This window comes from Scleropages formosus, chromosome 9 (assembly GCF_900964775.1).
Source record: "Scleropages formosus chromosome 9, fSclFor1.1, whole genome shotgun sequence".
NCBI lineage: Eukaryota > Metazoa > Chordata > Actinopteri > Osteoglossiformes > Osteoglossidae > Scleropages > Scleropages formosus.
In genome coordinates, this window is record NC_041814.1 from 2,401,828 (window position 1) to 2,421,016 (window position 19,189).

At 44.4% G+C, this 19,189-nt stretch overlaps 1 protein-coding gene across 1 annotated transcript in view; it reads left to right on the forward strand.

The window, feature by feature from the left end:
* unc13a (unc-13 homolog A (C. elegans)) overlaps window positions 1–19,189 on the forward strand; it is a 50,063-nt gene extending 30,874 nt beyond the window's left edge. Inside the window, 21 exon segments of the mRNA XM_029254802.1 lie at window positions 102–170; window positions 745–834; window positions 1,089–1,223; window positions 1,931–1,973; window positions 1,976–2,063; window positions 2,151–2,236; window positions 2,435–2,561; window positions 2,991–3,087; window positions 3,688–3,831; window positions 4,147–4,224; window positions 4,764–4,841; window positions 4,963–5,051; window positions 5,367–5,519; window positions 6,644–6,767; window positions 12,647–12,703; window positions 13,469–13,549; window positions 13,979–14,126; window positions 15,257–15,313; window positions 18,156–18,248; window positions 18,336–18,495; window positions 18,881–19,189. Of these exon segments, the coding sequence (XP_029110635.1) occupies window positions 102–170; window positions 745–834; window positions 1,089–1,223; window positions 1,931–1,973; window positions 1,976–2,063; window positions 2,151–2,236; window positions 2,435–2,561; window positions 2,991–3,087; window positions 3,688–3,831; window positions 4,147–4,224; window positions 4,764–4,841; window positions 4,963–5,051; window positions 5,367–5,519; window positions 6,644–6,767; window positions 12,647–12,703; window positions 13,469–13,549; window positions 13,979–14,126; window positions 15,257–15,313; window positions 18,156–18,248; window positions 18,336–18,495; window positions 18,881–19,172 (2,289 nt within the window). The 3' untranslated portion in view covers window positions 19,173–19,189.

The window sequence follows — 19,189 nt, forward strand, 5'->3', positions numbered from 1 at the left end:
AATAAGCTGTGTGCTGATTGCTCAGACATGGTAGCTGATGTAACATGTGTTGGTGTTTTTTCTCTTTGTCTGTGTGCTCGCCATATCCGGATGACCTGCAGAAAGAGCGCTTTGTAAAGCTCCTCGACCAGCTGCACAACTCTCTGCGGATCGACCTCTCCATGTACCGGGTACAGTGGCCTGTCTCCCTCCTCCAGCTCCCGTTTGGACCTCTGCTGGGGCGTGTTGTGGGTGCTGAGGGATTATCTCTCAATCCTGTCAGACAGCATGCAGTGGATGGGGCACAGAGCAGACAGCACATCCCTCCATCTGTGCTGAGAAATTGAATTTAATTTTAAAACGAATCATGGGGTTTATTTGGCTGACAGACAATGTTTCAGCATAGAGAATTGCAGAACTTCACTGTAATTTACTATCTAATGACTAAGAATGCACTTCAGTTTCTGAAGCTATGGCCTGTCCATTCATTTTAGACTAGCTGGTCATCCTCTGTCCTCCACTGGTGTAGGAGGTGGCATAGCAGTTAGGGCTATTACTTTGAAACCGAAGGACCTTGGTTCAAATCCCCACTTCTGCTGTAGTACTCTTTAGCAAGGTACTCACTCTGAACTGCACAAGTCTAAAAGTTATCCAGCTGTGTAAATGAGTAAATAACTGTAATAGCCTTGTATAGATAACTTGAATGTTGCTTTGAACAAAGGTGTTGGTTAAATTAAAATATTATGGAAATGTTTATGTTTATAGAACAACTTTCCTGCCAGCAGTCCTGAGAGGCTGCAGGATCTGAAATCCACAGTTGACCTGCTCACTAGTATCACTTTCTTCAGGATGAAGGTATTTAATTCTCTTTTTCCGCTTTGCTCACCCTTCTTCTTGCTCTGTCTAGCTGTTGCTTTGCTCGAATCATTTATATTCTGTTCTCATATCCAGCATCCCAGTTCATTTTTTATATCTCATTCTTTATCTTTTTTATGTAATCTTTCTTGTGTCTCAACTTACTTAATTTCCTGTCTCTTTAGAGCTACCCATCTCTGAGCCTGTGTGACAATAACTGTGTTTGCCTGGTTGTCTCTCTGGGTTGCCCTCAGGTCCAGGAGCTGCAGAGTCCACCCAGAGCCAGTCAGGTGGTAAAGGACTGTGTGAAGGCTTGTCTCAACTCCACCTATGAGTACATCTTCAACAACTGTCATGAGCTCTACAGTCGCGAGTACCAGACCGACCCGGTGAGCTGGTCTACTAAGACTCTGGAACTCTTTGATTTGTTTGTCTGCTGTTCAGAACCTGTTTGACACACTGATAGAAGGATGTAGAATTCATTATTTTTTTTATCCATCCCTTCATCAACAAGAACTGCTTGACCAGTCCAGGGTGGCGGTGGTCCAGAGTCTCTCATCATATTGCTTGAGGCAGCGTACACCCGGGATAGGATGTCAGTCCTTCACAGGCTGTCGTACACAGATCCATTCACTCACACATACCCAGCATAAGGGCAATTTAGAGTCAACAGTTAGAATCAAGTTTTTTTGGACTGTGGGAGGAAACCAGAGCATCCAGCGCAAACTTGCATGAACACAGGGAGAACATGCAGACTTCACAGACTGAGCCAGATTTTAACCTATGTCTGAACATACAGTCCAGGATATGTGAGGCACCAGTCCTGTCTGCTGAGCTTTTGTATCAACCTGTATATTTTTATTTTTCCAATATGTGTTTAACAAAGTTTACTCAAAAAGGAATCCTTGCTATAAGGGTTTCATATTTTCCCATTTACATCCTTTATGCACATTCTTTTATATCTTCTCTCACCTTTTTTGAAACTGTAGGTCCTTAAGTCTTTTATTAAATGAATTAACTGGAGTTGGTAGAGATTTGTGGAGTTCACAGAGTAAAAGAGCAGGAACAGTCCTGACTTTTCTCTTGATGTCTCCAGTCTAAGAAAGGGGAGGTCCCCCCTGAAGAACAAGGCCCAAGCATTAAAACCTGGACTTCTGGTCTAAACTCATCACCCTTATTGTGTCCATCATTGAGGAGGACAAGAATTCTTACACACCCTGCCTCAACCAGTGAGTACATCTCTACTTCTTGTTGACATATTTAGCTAAAGCTAAGATTTAACTCTTATATTTCTCATTATCTGTCTCCGGCCTCAGATTCCCTCAGGAACTGAATGTAGGGAAGATTAGTGCAGAGGTGATGTGGAACCTTTTTGCTCAGGACATGAAGTATGCCATGGAGGGTGAGTGGCATACATCTCTGAATCAGCTTGGTCACCCCTGGTGACATCCTTTGCCATTAGTAGTGTGCATTGGATGTACATCAAATTTCACACATTATCAAGACTGACATGTGTTTCTTTTGGCTTGAGCCTTGGTCTTAGCATATATATGTAAATAACCGTCAGTGTTGTATTGTGTCCTCTTTTCTCTATGCTCAGAGCATGAGAAGAACCGCCTGTGCAAAAGTGCTGACTATATGAACCTGCACTTCAAGGTCAAGTGGCTATACAATGAGTACTGCAAGGATCTGCCATTCTTTAAGAATCGGGTTCCAGAATACCCTGCGTAAGTGTTGCACATCTGAGGCATGTGCAGCTGCAGCTAATAGACAATGCGTTGCACAACAGTCTGCATTCATTACTGTGTGTAGAGTGGGCTTGTTATATGGAAGCATACTGTAAAAAGCAATCCAGTCAACCATCTACTTTGCATTATACAGTACAGTACAGTCAACAGCCCACATGCATTATACAACATGGAGTGCAGACATCAACCTACATGCGCTATGGGGTGTGATGCAGCCAAACAACCTACAACTCATCAGAGAATTGTCACGCACTGTCTGACATTCTGTAGCACCTACTTGTTTGGTATTTCAGAGGACTGATACATTGACAATGGTAGAGGAGTGCTTGGCAGCACATTAATTGTATGTTATTATTTAAATCTTCCCTGGCTTGATGCGAATTGAAACCGGCTTTGTGATATTTATAGGTGGTTCGAACCGTTTGTGATCCAGTGGTTGGATGAAAATGAGGAAGTCTCCCGGGACTTCCTGCACGGAGCTCTGGAGAGGGACAAAAAGGATGGAGTGAGTTTGAATCTGTCTCCTCATTTCTCCTCTTTGCCACATTAGCGCCTTTTCTCTCTTCATTTGGCACAGTCACTGTCACTGCAAAACCATATCATGCTTATCTGAAAAAGAAACTGGATTGCTCTAAGCCATATGTTTCAGCAGGCATCTTTGCATAAACGACAGCATTGAGGCAACTGGCAAAACACATGCCAGCCAGCAAAAAGGACTGGCAGCCTTAAATGATCCGAGATGTTCTTATGGCTTTAGGCGTGCGAACCCAGGTGGGTAGCAGGCAGCCACCTTCGGCCCGCTCTCACTGTCAGTGTGGTGAATTAATGAGATAATTCACAGCCACCCTGGGCAGTGAGACCGGGGGAGGGTAGGAGACCAATAGGATCTGTCCTCGATTCATTAGTCTGGTGCTCCGCAGGGAGCAGTCGCAGCCTAGGCTCGACCCAATTATCGCTTGACAGAACAGTTTCCACCTGCCCATGTCCGTCTGCAGGTAGCTCTTGTAGTCTCAGTCTCATTCTCCTAGGCTCTTCTGTAACTTTTTCCCATCTGTCACGTCTGAACCATGTCTCACTTCACCTCCGTTCCATTCCGCCCCCACAGTTCCAGCAGACTTCGGAGCACGCGCTCTTCTCCTGCTCTGTGGTGGATGTCTTCTCCCAGCTCAACCAGAGCTTTGAGATCATCAAGAAGTTAGAGTGTCCAGACCCTCAGATAGTGGGTCATTACATGAAGAGGTTTGCAAAGGTACTGCACACACAGCTTTGTGTAGCACCATACGATGCATAAAGGGGTCATTAGCCCTTTTGCGTCAAATCCATAACTGTGTGTCATCTACTACTGAACTCTATATTCCTTGCATGGATTTTGAACACCAGTCATGTTTGGCGATTAGTTTATAAGAAGGAGAAAGTGAAGTCATCTAAATGTATCTGACTGTATGTAAAACATTATTTGAATGTCAACCAGTTCATTTATGATTCATTTTTTGTGGAAGATTTGTGCTCACATTTATCCTTCCCTTTCTTGCTCACGTTCCTGTATCCCCGCCCTTCTCTGTAGACTATTAGCAATGTGCTCCTGTCTTATGCTGACATTATTGCCAAGGACTTTGCCAATTACTGCTCAAAGGAGAAAGTGGTGAGTCTTGGAATCTCTCTGGAGTCTGTTAGAATCTATGGCATGAGTCACAGAGTTCATCAAGTGCACTGCTTAGAGATTTCAGACTTTCAGTTCATTTACTATCTGGATCATTAGGTCTCAGAAAAAGTCTGTTCTAGTCAGCTGAACGCATAAAGTGTTGATTGATGTTCTATAAAAATCATTGGATTGAATTTTCTTTGGATGATGGACAGGCAGGGCTGGTAATGGTAGTTTCTTAACTGTCTTGATGAGCTGATGTGAAAAATTTTCTCAAACTCTTGCTATGCCAAGAAGTTGACAGCAAGTGGTGGAAAATAAGCCATTAAACATAATTTGAATGTGGCAGAAGCAAAAGTTGTCAGTCACCAATCTTGTCCTGCATTTACCCTGAGATTGATTCGTTCCTTAAGTGCATCGGATATAATAAAGAACAGTAAGAGATGTTATGTAAATAGACTTTTGTTTATTGATGGTGTTTGTGCAATCACTGTTGGAAGCAACTTTTGAGTGCTCTTGCCAACACTGTGTCTCTGCAGCCCTGCATCCTGATCAATAACATACAGCAGCTGCGAGTCCAGCTTGAGAAGATGTTTGAGGCCATGGGAGGAAAAGATGTGAGTGGCTTCCCGCAGTCCTTTCTGTCTTGAAACTGGTTCCACTAGATCCTGTTGCTCCCAGTATGCTGCTTCGCTCACTTTTTTCTGAGTTGCTTTCCCCGCCTTGACTCTGATACAGCTGAACGTGGAGGCCAGTGATATTCTAAAGGAGCTGCAGGTGAAGCTGAACAATGTGCTCGACGACCTCAGCAGGGTCTTCGCCACCAGGTGAGCTACCAAGGTTGCTAGATGTTCTCTTCTGACAGGTCTGATAATCTCTGCACTGATGAGGTTGGCATTAGAAGTAAGTGTTTAAAATGTATCTATACTGAAGGGAAACATATTCTATATGTTGAACGATTGTATTAAATACAGTTCTATAACAGCCTCACGTAGAGACACTTTCTACTATTTCAGAAGAGCAGTTTCCTCAGCTTTGGAACACATAGTGTGTGTCTGAGCAACAGGCGGAGAAGGAAGAGATACTGTACTTTTCTGTTTGTATTTACCGATGCTGCTGTGTGCTCTTTTTGTCCTACATAGTTTCCAGCCTCACATAGAGGAGTGTGTCAAGCAGATGGGCGACATTCTAAGCCAGGTGAAAGGAACCGGCAACGTGCCAGCAAGCGCCTGCAGCAGCGTTGCCCAGGACGCCGACAATGTGCTGCAGCCCATCATGGAGTTTCTGGACAGCAAGTGAGGCTTTTCCCGAGGTCCACGGCAAAATGCAGAGCAAATGGTTGAGGAGGCAGTTATTTGATGGTCAAATGATTTTGATGGCGACACTGTACAGAGATCCTTAGGCAAACTCTATTGAAGCATTTGATTTTGTGAACTTACAAAACAAAATTGTACAACGGATTTAGCACGCCTGGAAAAAATTTAAATACACTTACTGGAAAGTTTCAGCAAGAAACACCTTAACAGGTTTGAGTCTCACCTCCAGCTATAGTACCCTTGAACAAGGTACTTACTGTAAAATTGCCCAGCTGTATAAATGAGTAAATAATTGTAAGTAGCCTAACATTGTAAGTCACTTTGTAGAAAAGCATGAGCTAAATGAATGAATGTATGTAAATGTATAGCTGTCCGCCTGTACTTCAGCTTTTTTGTAGCAATTACACACCATACACTTAAGAAATGCTCATATACATATGATATTAATTGTTTATTGCATGTATCTCTGTTTTACATTGCTCTGCTCTATAAATCAGTAAATGACAATAATGAGTTTAGTGCAGTCTAAAGTGCTGTCTAACATTGCAGGTCAGTGTAAATGTTGATGTCAATGTATGCCCCAAATGCTCATTTACTTAAGCCAGTTACTGTGAAGTGAAGCATTCATAGATGCTGTTGTCCAGCCAAAACATTTCCCTTATAAAGTGCTAAAATAGCTGTGATGTGTTTTTCTCTACTACCTAATAAAATAAGTGGACAGGCTGTTAGAAGCAAACCCTGGACAGTTTCTTAATGTCATGATAGTGTTATGGTATTACCATGCTACCTACTTTGTTTTGTAACTGCCTCTACTGCAGCTGTCTGTAAAAGTTGTACTGTTTTGCTGCAGCTTGTAGCAAATATAACCATATAACGCAGTGAATGTCTGAACTTGCAGTGCCTGTGTCCAGAGGTCCGTAGTTAGAAGTTAGAAACTAATTCCTCTGTCCTCTTTTTAAGCAACAAATGATTTGCGCTTTTCCTCACCGTGACTGAGCAAAGCCAGTTGAGAGCTAGTTCACGGAGTGCTGTGGATTACCTTTTTGATACAGACTTGGGCTGCACCACATTGATGGCATGTCATATCTCCCCCTCAATCCCAGCCTGACACTGTTTGCCAAGATCTGTGAGAAGACAGTGCTGAAGCGTGTCCTGAAGGAGCTGTGGAAGCTGGTGATGAACACCATGGAGAAGACCATCGTTTTGCCACCCCTCACTGATCAAACGGTGAGTTAAGCTCATGACTTCCTGCCCTCGTCCCCAAAGCAAGCACAAGCATGCAGGAATTCCACACGCGAGTATACCACTCAGTGCTATATATTATACCAGTCTGTCTGCAAGCACAGCAGTTTTTACCATGGAAAACCACCCATCCAGTTCACTCAGGAACATTTTTTTGGGTGGAGGAGGTAGTGAGTGTGACAGAGACATGACAAGGTCTGGGATACAGCGTGAAACAAGTTGACATACCCTTTACGCCACAGTGGGGTGCAGGGGTACGGCCAGGGGAACCGTGTTTTCTGCGTGAGTCAGTCCTTTCGTCAGCGGGGCGCGAGATTATCTTGACCAATCCTCACAGACTTCCACGCTGTCACCCCTGCCAACAGTGCACATTCCCACATAGACAACCGTGGTAGCCACCTTGCTGCTCTGCAGGAAGGAGAGAGCTGGGCAGAAAGTGCGTGTTTGGATTTTCTGGACTTTCCTCGCATATCCAAAGGCTTTTTTTGCTCCGGTACAAACTCTCCGAAGGTTGACAGATCAGCATCGTCCCATCGACCAGTTACTCCCAGCCCACACACTTGCATACAAAAACAACTCCTCCAAGCCTCATTCATAAAATCGATTGCGGCTGAAGCCAGTTGGCAAGGGACCTGGAGTGCACCATACCATTATAACCCCGGCTCAAGGCTCTGCTCTAGGCCACAAGTCACAGTTTGCGATCTCCATTTTACCTTACATCTACAGTTCATCTCGGTATTTGGTCATCGGCTGTTTGCCAGCTTGCGTCAGTGAAGCAGAAAGAAAGTCATTCAAAACTGTGACTTTTGGTTTCGAAACAAGCATTCTGTGTGTGTGTTTCTTTTATCCGTTTTTAATATATCTGTTATTATTTTCATTAAAAAGAGCCCCATATCCTCCTCTTACTGAGAGCAGTATCAGTTGAGCATTTGACAGCTGCGTTACCAGTACGGCTTCTGTCCGTGGGGGGGTTGCTTGTGTAAAACCTCACTGCGGGTGTCGAGGGGAACCAACACGCCTGCAGCTGTAAGACTGAGTGAGGTTGTCCTTGCAACCATATGAGAACCATATCAGGACTGCTGCTAGAACGACCCAGGGCCACAATGTGGCCTTGCAATTGGGCACCAGTGTGACAGGAGTCGCATCCCCCCCGTAATCCTGCCCCTGGGGATTGTTTGCTGATGCTGGTTGGTTGGTCTGGGGCTCTTTGCAGTGACTGACCCTTCTCTCTGATTATTACATCCCGCCCACTGCTCTCCCTCCACAGATGATTGTAAGTACGGCACTCCTCAGTGTGTGTCTGTCTGTCCGCATTCCGTTAGTGCAGGTGGTCGGTCCTTTTGCTGTGTGTGGCTGCGAGGTCCCCAGCTTCCCTCTTCCCTCCACCTTACATTTTCTGCCCTTTCTCCACCTAGATTGAGTTTCCATCCTTCCTGGTTTTCCCCATCTGTTTCCAGCTGTGCGGTCCATTGTGCGCACCTGGCACCCCCCCCACCTGTCAATCTGCAGCAGTAGCATGGTGCATTCCTGACTGACTCTGAGCAGGCCCCTTCCACCCAAGCTCCTCAATCAGGCGCTCCCTGCCTTTCACTGCCACACTGCCCCTATCTGCCCCTTTCTGCCCTCTCTCTCTATCTCACACTCTCTTTCGGAAGTGCCGCTCTTCTGCTACCAGTGTTGCCATGTACTTTTGCATCGTGTCCCGGGCCTCGTCTCTGAGTTACTCCGACGCTGTGATTTAATATATAGTGGCCCTCCCTCAAGCCTCTTCTGACCCCGCTCTTCCACCCTGCCCTTGTTTGAATTGCCCCCCCGTGTGGATTCGTTGCTTGCGTCTGGACTACTTTCTCCACTGTAGTCTGCCACTTCATGTTGACTCAGACCTGCTGTGTTTAACTGTCCTGGTTTGGTTTTCATGTTTTCTTGTTTAAAAATCTGTGATCTGAGTAATTTGAGTTTTTTTCTGCCAAGATGGAAGGACTAAGTTTTACTGTTGGTATGCACTTGCACCAAGGTCAGTTTTACACAATGCTGTCTCTCCCCTTCTTTCCGGATTGATCATGCTGATGGTTTGATACATCTATTCAATAATCAAACAGCAGCCTTCTGCTCGCACCAGATGCTCACACAAAAGCACACTACCTGTGAACGTATACCTGCATGCACACATACTATTGTTGCAAGTCATGGTTTCGTACAGTAAGCAATGTTTATGAAAAAGTCAAAATTCCATTTTTCATCTTATAGTTTTGCATATTTTGTTTTCTAGATCTTTTTGGTTTATGTCACTTCAATATATTTATATTTATAGTGTGCAGAGCACATCACACGGTCACAAAAAGTGGCAGAAGGAAATATTACATAAGAAGTAATATTAGACACAGGCAAATGATCTATATTAATTGTAATGTAAACCACTGAGCATCTCAGAATTTATAGCTATCTATTTATTTGGTTAATGTTTTGTTTGAATATCTCTTTTAGAAATCCTGATATACTTAGCATCAAGTGTTGTTCTGGTTATTCAATATGGCCCTTTTCTTCCTGAGCAAGACAATGTTTTCATGACATTTATCAATGTGTTTTTCCAGGACCCATATATATGCTCTGTCTCTGAATAACAATAGTTCCATAAGAACGTCTTACCCAGAAATCCCATCTTCAGCCTCTTTTTCCGTAACTTTGTTGTTTGCTCGATTAGGAAGGCTTTGTGTAGCTAGATACTCCAAAGTCAGCTTGCCCTTGCAGTCAGTCCAGCTCTCGTGTCATAGCAGAAGGACACACCAGGGCTCACTTTCTCTGCTGGCACTGATTCAAGTGCCCCCATCATCATGTCACACTGCGTCTCACACAGAAGGAAGAACCCTGTGCATCACTGTTTAATATTCAGTAACAGGATTCCCAAGCTGCTGAATGAAATGTGATGGGTTTATTTGGAGGACAGGACAGGGCTGACTAAGAGACTTGACACTTTGATCATAGGAAAGTAGACTGTTTTTTTTTAGGTTGCCATGGTGTCAGCCAGTCAGACGTTGGGGACATGGCGCATGGCTTCCTGCGATTTTAACAAAAATGTCCTCTCTTTGCAGGGCAGGGTGAAGCTTGCTTGTCACAGTGATGTAAGAATTAAAACACTTAAGCTCAATGTGTCTTGTCTCTTTTCTTCCTCTTTCCGTCCCTCTCACTTTGTGTTACTTGGCTTTTCATCGAAACGAATCGGTGGATGCAACTGTCGCTCACCTTTGTTTTCCTATGCTGTAAAAGTCTTGCTACTTTGTTGTTGTTGTTGTTGACCGTCCCTACCAATTTAGTTGCCTGCCCTCCATCCCCAGCAGTTTGTACATAGGACCTTAATCTGACGTGATTTTTTTTTTTTTTTGCAAATCTGGAATAGGATTGCACATAAAGACACATGAGGTGTTTGACCAGCCTGGTGGTTCTCAGTACAGCTCTTCCTCTGTGTACGCATTTGTTTAAAAAAAGTAAACCCGCAGTTAAATAGGTTTGATTGAACTTCTCATTGAATGAAGGTCACAAATCAAGCCAACGTTGCACTAAAAGTCTTGGCTGAGGACTTCCTGTAATTTTTATAAATCAGACCGACTCTGTGGTGTTGAAAAGTAGTTTTCTTAGGAAGTTTTTTTTTCTCATAAATAATAAAAAAGTACACCCATCCCTCAAATAAGTGTTAATTTGTTCTGTGAAGTCACCCCTTTAGGCAGGTTCCTGGTTTAAGGGATTTGAATTGCCTATATGTGTTACGGAAAAATAACCTGTTCCCAGACAAAAAATATGTTGCCTACAATTAATCAAACTAAAAAAAACAAGGTATTTTTATGACTAGCAACCATAACACCAATATATTTTATATTTTTAATATTTTCTATGACAAGAATTTTTCATAGGTTGTTTCAGTCATTTATTGTGAGTAGCCATTTGCCTGTTGTTGTTGCAGTGGTCCAGAGTTTTACGATATTTCAAACATTTTTGGAGCACCAGTTGACAAAATTGCCATGAGCTTCCCTCTGTTAGGGAAATTGGATACTAACAATGAAGCAAAGCAGTATCTTTTTAAAATGTTTTTTTTTTCTCTTGTTTTTTGCCCTTCTTGTGTCTTGTTGCAATTTTAAATTGTTTTATGGATATCTCGAAAGTTTTTTTTTTTTTTTTTCCCCAACTCTACGATTCTCAATTTGATGAAGTGCTTCACCAGTGAGTGTTAATATTTTACCTTTTTTGAATTAAAAAAACTTTGCCTCTAGAAGGCTCCTTTTCTGCAGCAGGCGTGTGTTTTATCTGGTTTTTAAATGCTTAATTTTACTTGTTTTAAACTGAGTTTCGGGAGGAACTTTTACAGTAGCCAACTGAAGTGAGTGCGGTGTTTGTGAACTACAAACGTTTGTAAATAACAGATTGCAAACATACTCATGAGAGGAAACACACAGAAGGAGAAGGAGTGAAAACTGGCTCTTACCTGATTTTGCCTGTATATAGTTTCATAAGCCATTGTAATGGCTTTTTATTGGATAGGATCCTGTTATATGAGAGTTGAATGTATTCATAATGCTAATTAGTAGGACATCACCTTTGAATTCTTTTTTGTCATTTTTTCTTGGTTCTTCTTTAATCTATTTCAGAAAGATCCAGCAGATAAAACATTTTATTATACAATGCATTTGCTGTAGTTTTAACATTACTGAAAATGTTGTAATCACTCCACAGAATTCAGTCATACATCACTCAGCCTGCATCTCGGCCAAAGGTAATTAATTGGGGGGAGCAGGTAATGTAGTGGTTAGAGCTGCTATCTTGCACTCAAAGGACCCAGGTTCAAATCCCACCTCCTGCTGTAGTACCCTTGAGCAAGGCTCTTACCCTAAATGCATGCAGTAGATGGCAGCTGTAAAAATGGTTAAATTTTAAGTAGCTTAGCACTGCATAACATAAGTTGCATTGGAGAAAAGCATCAGCTAAATAAATTAGTAAAAGGATTCAAAGATCAGTTTGAACAAAGCTGTCGTGCACTGGGGTGAGAACTGGGGCTGGGAACGCCTGGACTGGTCAGTACTGCAATACTGAATGACAGTCCTGACTGCTGGCTGCGATTGCTGGATCCACACCGACTGTCCCTGACTGCACCAAAACAGACACAGAATCTTGTGCAACATCACCGTTTTGGACATTAATGTTGCTGCGTTGACAGTGCTCTTTTTCTTAGACATTTTGTAGTCAGTGATTAGTGACACAAACTGTGCACATGTCTCTCTCATTTGTTGTTATTTCCAGTTAAAATGTTATCAGAGTCACGTGCAGATGATTAGCCTGCGCTCCCGCTGCGTAGGCTGTGGGTCTGCTGGTTAATTTGACCCTTCTGACTCTTGTCTCTCTCTGTCAAGTGTGTGTCCATACTGTTAATTCCGTCTGCCTTGTGCGACCGTGCCTCTGCTGTTTTTGTGCGTTTGTGTGTTTTTGAGCTTGGAAGTGACTGCAGGAGCACTGTGTGTACAGGCATGTGTGTTCTTGTGTTCGGCTGGGAGCATGTCTGACTTAAAGAGTGGAGGGTTTCGGAGAATGGTTTGTGCGTATGTGTATAAGTGTGTGTGTGCGAGTGTGCCAGAGAAACAGTGTGTGTGTGTGTGTGTGTGTGTGTGTGTGTGTGTGTGTGTGTGTGCGTGTGCGTGCGCGTGCGCGTGTGGACAGTGGACTGTATGCGTTAGACTACCTCTGGTCTCCCAGTGTGTGACTGCCCTCTGTCGCTGTGCTATTCGTAAGTAAGCATGCCGCAGTGTGTGCAGTGGTGATAATTCAGCTTCTCTCCCTTTGCTCCTCTGTCTGTCTCCGTCTGTCCTCCTTCCGCTGTCCAGGGTACACAGCTTATCTTCAATGCTGCCAAGGAGCTGGGTCAACTGTCCAAGCTAAAGGTATGTGTAGGTCTCCGACTGCCACACATTTCCCCTGCTCCTTCCAGTGTTTCCCTTCATTTTGAGATGGCTTAGGCAGCGCAATCTCCCCAACCCCCATGCACATCTCACTTACCCCCACTGAATACAGCTTGATTTCTTCATGGTTAAAATACTAAACATTTGCTAGCTAATATGATCTTGGAATTTAAATGGCACCCCTCTACCCTCTGGTCAGAGGTTTCTTATACACTATAACTTGTTTTTTGTAAGAGCCATCATTTTTCTCGATTTTTTTTTTTTTTTTTTTTTTCCTCCTTTCTTTCTTCTCCATTTTGAGCTCAGCCATCTGTCACATATAGCTAGTGGTGAAGGAAGAAAGATTCCAACGGTGGGTGGATCTTGAATCGGCTGATTTCACACAATTATGGTTCCCTTCAGTGAGAACCAAAGTGATTAGATTTTGATGCTTCTAAATGGCTTAAGCTTTATAATTCAGACTTAAATCATAGGCACAGTGTGTGTGATGATTTGCCTAGTGGAATTGTTTTGCTTTGGCTTACACTGCATCAGAAATCACTAAATTATCAAGAAAATAAATAATGCAGATGAATGGACAGAGAAACAGGCAAATGTTTTTATTCTTAAGATGGAGAATGAAAAGCTTATGCAGCCCACCTTGTTCCTAATATAGGCAGGGAAAGCCCAGATTTCAGTTTAGAGCAAGTTCCTGATGTTTCTTGTTGCCTGTCTATCTATCTACACCATTTTGCTGCGTTTCCCCAGGAGCATATGGTGCGCGAAGAGGCCAAGGCACTATCTCCCAAACAGTGTGCTGTGATAGAACTGGCCCTGGACACCATCAAGGTACATATTTGGTTATTCATGGATCTCCTTACTCTGTCCTGTGTCCTGGTGTCGGGAACTTGTTGTTAACTCTTGTAATAGCGTACTGTACATCACAATGACGTGTTCACTTTTTAATGTAAAGGTGTTTTTTGTTTAGATGTCCAGTTCCTTCGTAAACTCAATTGCTTTTTCCTCAGTTATGTGCACAGCAGTGTTTATGTATCTGTATGTGGTTGTAACTGTGTTGAAATGTTTTGGAAATCAGCTCAACACACTCGCCACCAGCCATTTAAGTTACGTTTAACTTTTCATTTAGAACAGCACAGGTTTTTTTGCTGAACAAACACCGGAAAGTGCTCTATGGCATTATGGCAAGCGACTAGGAATGAAGAGTGATCGGGCCATCTTAATCCGACAAGTGTTACCCTGCAATTCTGTCTCCTGCAGCAATACTTTCATGCCGGCGGAGTGGGGCTAAAGAAGACCTTCCTGGAGAAGAGTCCCGACCTGCAGTCCCTGCACTATGCCTTATCCCTTTACACACAGGCCACGGACAAACTCATCAAAACCTTTGTCCAGTCCCAGAATGCACAGGGTATGTCCTGCAGCCCGCCCATCTTCAGCATTCTGCCTCTTCCTTGCTCTCACACACATTCTCATATTCTCTCTTATTTACTTTTTCTCTGCCTTCTTAACAACTAGGCTGTTTTTTTTTTTTTTTAATATTTTTACCTTAGCTTTGTAATTAACATGTCATTTTCTCTGGTATAACCAAGGAAACTTCAAACTGGCCTGCGGTCATCCTTTTATTAATATTGCTTTGCTAAAATGTACTTTGATGGGTGTGTTTTTGCCTAGTGGAATATGCTGGCATCTCACAGTGGCAGTCATTGTTCTGTGATACTGAATATGACATATAGAAACAGAGAAAACTTTTTATTTTCTACGTTTTTATCTCCCCTGGATTCAGAACAAGACTCCTGAGCTCCTAGTAGTACAAAAGCTGACCTATCTGAACCTCTCGGTGCAGTGTGAAAGGAGCTCAGCCTAAGTAGATTAATCTGAAAGGTCTTGGAAGCACGTAGACATAGGGTAATTCACCAGAAAGAAAGTGGAGTAGCAGTCAGTATGAGTGTCTATTATTATTATTGTTGTTGCTATTGTTGTAGCTGATGTCTTTGCTCAAGGTGACTTACAGGGATAGGTTTATTCAAGCCCAAACAGTGCTTACAAGGTTGCAAGATAACAGCTAACTAATCACAGTTTAGGATCGAATAGTGTTGCATTCAGTTCAGTCAGTCTAGCAGAGAACTAAACAATCATTTAACAATTTAAATACAAATTTCAGACAGTACTTCAGATACCACTCCTTACAGTCACACGGCTATACAAGGCGGAGGGAGTCACAAAGGTAGTTGCACTAAATTACACTGACGAAAGCCATCTGACAGCTGAGGAAAGGAAAACAAAAAGCTCTCAAGCCAAGGAAATGGAAGAAACTAAACCTCAGAGCTGTAAAAAAAAAAAAAAAAAAAGGTAACATGTTCCTTTGAGGCAGCAGTAAGCAAAGTCAGCGTTGCAGAAACGTATGGTAAGGAAGGGCTATGGTGCTGCATTCTGCAGGATTCAGGTGGCTTCTTCGAGTGGCTGCTATCACTTTCTCTCCATTCATTTCTTGTTTTCTTCTTTCTGCTGTTTTTCTCTCCCTCCCTTCCTCTTCCCTAGTTCACGCAGGGAAAGGGGTGAGATACACCCATAGCGAGGATGTGTACCCAGAGAAGGGTACGTTTGCACTGGGCTCAGGTCCCTATAAACCAGGCCTGCAGGAACAGACCTGCCCCCATCCTCCCGTTACCATAGATAACACACACGGTACAGGCACATTGTATTGTGCGTGTAGGCCATTCAGCTTGAAACGTGCGTGGGTGGGTGTGTGTGTGTATGTGTGTATGCGTGCGCGCAGACGCATGCATGTGCAGCACACTGAATTCGTGGACATACATATCACTCTGTATGTATGGGAGTTCTGAGCCCTTGGGAGCGTGACTAAGTAGGAGGGTCACTTCAGAAACCTCAGGGTTTACCTCTGTGCGGTGGCTGTGAGCATACTGTGAGGGGAGGCTCCATGACCCTGAGCATGCCTGAGGAGCAGGAATCCTGTTGGTCATTCCTGTACCTGGCCAGCTGTGCATGCAAGACAGTGGTGTGTGTGTGTGAGAGAGAGAGTTCCTGCAGACTGAATCTGCAAAGGGGTGCAGAATGTCAGGGTCTGTTTCCCATAAGGTCTGAGAAGACATATTTTTGTTGGCCTTGTGTTCATGAATGTTGCCATGATGTTAACGAAAGTTGGCTCAGTTTGTCTGGAGGGGCTCCCACCCCATCATCTCCCTGCCCCCATGCCAGTACCCTCCCTCATCCCCTGTTGATCTCCCCTCTGCAAAGGTGACTCAGGCCCCTGCATCACAAGGCAGGAACACCCAATTAGATCGTGCCCCTCTCATCGGAGTTGTCCTCTGCTATCACAGCAAGGACCCAGGACTCGTTTCCATGGGCACCGTACTTTCAACAGTTTCAGATCAGCATTAGAGAGGTGTTCCTGTAACAGGCAGGGCTTCCAAAGAAGGTGCACGAGTTAACCTTAAATTCTGGCTTTGTAGTATGGTGTTTCCGCTACCCTAATTTCAGTTTGCCGATATACCCAATTGTTTATCAAAGCATGACCAAAATGGACATTTTAAAATTTATTTGATATTTTACTTGGTTTACTCTGCATAGCTGTCATGACAATATTACTGGATTTTAGATATAACATTACCATCAATTACAGTCACAAAGCTATTTAATGTGGATAAGATGATTGATTGTTTTTCTTCTGCTGACAGCAGATTCTTCATCACTGCCAGTGATTTTCAGTTCATTACCATGCAGGGAGGTAGCCATTTGTTAAAGCTGACGTTCGGTGACAGGCTATATAGAATGGCTTTAACTGCTGGGGTCTTTGTGGGACTGGATCAGCGTAAATAGGCGTGGGGTTGCCTCCTCCAGTGCTCTCTGTGGAGTTGCCCCCTGGAGATTGGCTTGTTCAACGCCCCCCCCCAGTTTGCTAGTGACGCATGAGAGATGCCCCCCTTCCTGCCAGGTCCCTTCTGTTACCCAAAGAGATGGAGTGCTTCATTAGCCTGTTTCATTGACGCACTGGATCACGTGCGGAGGTCCAGAATACTGCATATCAACTGCAATTTCACAGAACAAAAAGGAAAAGCAGAACTTTAGCGGGATATGCAGTGACTGAGATAGGTGGCTATGGCACGGGTCCAGCAGTGTGGTCTTTTCATAAACAGCTATTACATCAAATAAAATCCCAAAGGGTAAGAGTTTGAGCTTGTGTTTGTCCGTGTAAAAGCTTTAGATTGCCTGAATGGCACGTAGAGTCTAGAGCTGCAAATGCTGAGATCGGCGGTGCTTTGCTGTCTGCTACATGTCAGCATGACACCTCCCCCACCCCCACCCCGACCCCCACCGACAAACTGAGCCTCTGTCTTGTATGGGGTTCCCTGATGGGGCACGCCGCATGCCTTCCAGAACCAGCAGCATGGAACTGAGGCCTCGTCCTGCCCAAAGCTCCAGCAGAACCAGACCCAGCGGGAGCGTGGGGGGGGGGAGGGGGCAGCAGAAGAGCTTGCCATGAGTACATCGACCCACTCGCTGTGGGGAGTTGGTACACCTGGAATGAGCATAACTAGTGCTCTCTCGGTTGCCCTGGGAGCCTTTCAAACACATGCATTCATGCAATGTGGTTAGTTGTGCTGCTTCCCCAGGGGGCTTTCTTGTTTGTCGCATCGCACTTTTAGCTGGGTGGGCCACCAGTTTCCAGGGATTGAATGTCCATAAAAGGCTGGACGGCTCTCCTGGAGGTTCTGCAGGGCAAAGACTGGATGGCCGGGCCCAGTTCAGTTATCAGCTGCTTCTCATGCTTGCTCTGGGCAAGGGGAACCCAGGAATGGATCTAACAGGAGACATTTCAGCATGCAAGTCTTCCACACTTGCCTGCCCTGGTGAATCCAAGGACAACCCAAGATGGTCCTCAAAGTCTAATGTTCCTCTCACATTTCTGTTTCCTCTATCCACAGTTCTTGCCCTGCATCCACATGGGTCTCATTGGCTACTAGAGTCAAAGCACAGCTATGAATGGCAGCTGAAACAGTCCTCAGGCTGTACCTATCAAGTGGTATTTGATTTTCCATATTTATATCAAGTGTGGAGAAGAACTGTTTACTACCATACACTTCCATACGGCTCAATTAAAGTCCAGTTCAAAATCAAGGTAACGGAAGACTGCAGAGCTGCTTTTAAAGCACCCCACTCATAGCTGTGACCTCAGTATGACCCTTTTCACAAGCTGATCACATGACAGGGAGCTTTGCCTCAACTCCTCTCGGCACTATTTTTCGTAAGCTACTCGCGTGCAGAGCTCCTCAGCTGCCTTGCAGTTGCATCACGGTGCTTTTCATTGGTCTCTCACTTGAGGATGTTTGAGATGAGGTGCCCTGAATGACTAAAACTTCTCATTGCATCAAAGAAACATGTCTCACTTTGGCTCTTTCACGGTGGCCTCCAATTCTAGGGTCGGGTGTGGAGGATGCAGTGGGAGAGGTGTCCATTCACGTGGAGATTTTCACACACCCCAACACAGGAGAGCACAAGGTCACCGTGAAGGGTAAGATAGTCTCAGTGACTGTTAGGCAGTTTGGTTTTGGCTTCTCTTGGCAATTGTTGGGTTAATTCTCTGAACTCCCCGCCTCAGTGGTGGCAGCAAATGACCTGCGGTGGCAGACTTCGGGAATATTCCGGCCCTTCGTGGAGGTCTACATTATTGGTCCTCATCTTAGCGACAAGAAGAGGAAATTTGCCACCAAATCGAAAAACAATAGCTGGGCCCCTAAGTACAACGAAACGTTCCAGTTGTAAGTTTCATAGAGATTTGCATGGCTGAACAAGGTTTCATTTTGCTGATTTAATGTGGTCATATTGCACTTCATTGTACTGACAGCATCATCATGTTAGTTCACATAATTGTCTTTGATAGATAAATGGCTAGAGCGACATAGATAGCTGTAGTAATGCAAAAGAAAAATGTACAAGGCTATAGCACCATACATAAAACGTAGTGGCAGAAGACACTGAAATGGACAGTTAACTGGTATCTCAGAGTTTTAGTAACTTCAGGAAGTCACATAAGATTTGGTACATCTGTTTTTAGAGCTACATTCTAAGGGTGGTTGGTGCAGTGACCACAGTGTACACGATTAGGCTCTGTGATGAGCCGTCCTGTCACGCCTCTTTCCCCAGCACCCTGAGCAACGAGGCAGGGCCTGAGTGCTACGAGCTCCAAGTGTGCGTGAAGGACTACTGCTTCGCCCGGGAGGACCGCACTGTGGGTCTGGCTGTAATGCAGCTGAAGGACATGGCAGCGCGGGGCAGTGCCGCCTGCTGGCTGCCACTAGGCAGGCGCATCCACATGGATGAGACGGGCCTAACCGTGCTGCGCATCCTGTCTCAGCGCAACAACGATGAGGTGGCAAAGGAGTTCGTCAAACTGAAATCCGACCAACGCTCTGCTGAGGAGGGCCGAGGAAGCTAGGAGAGCGAGCGAGCGAG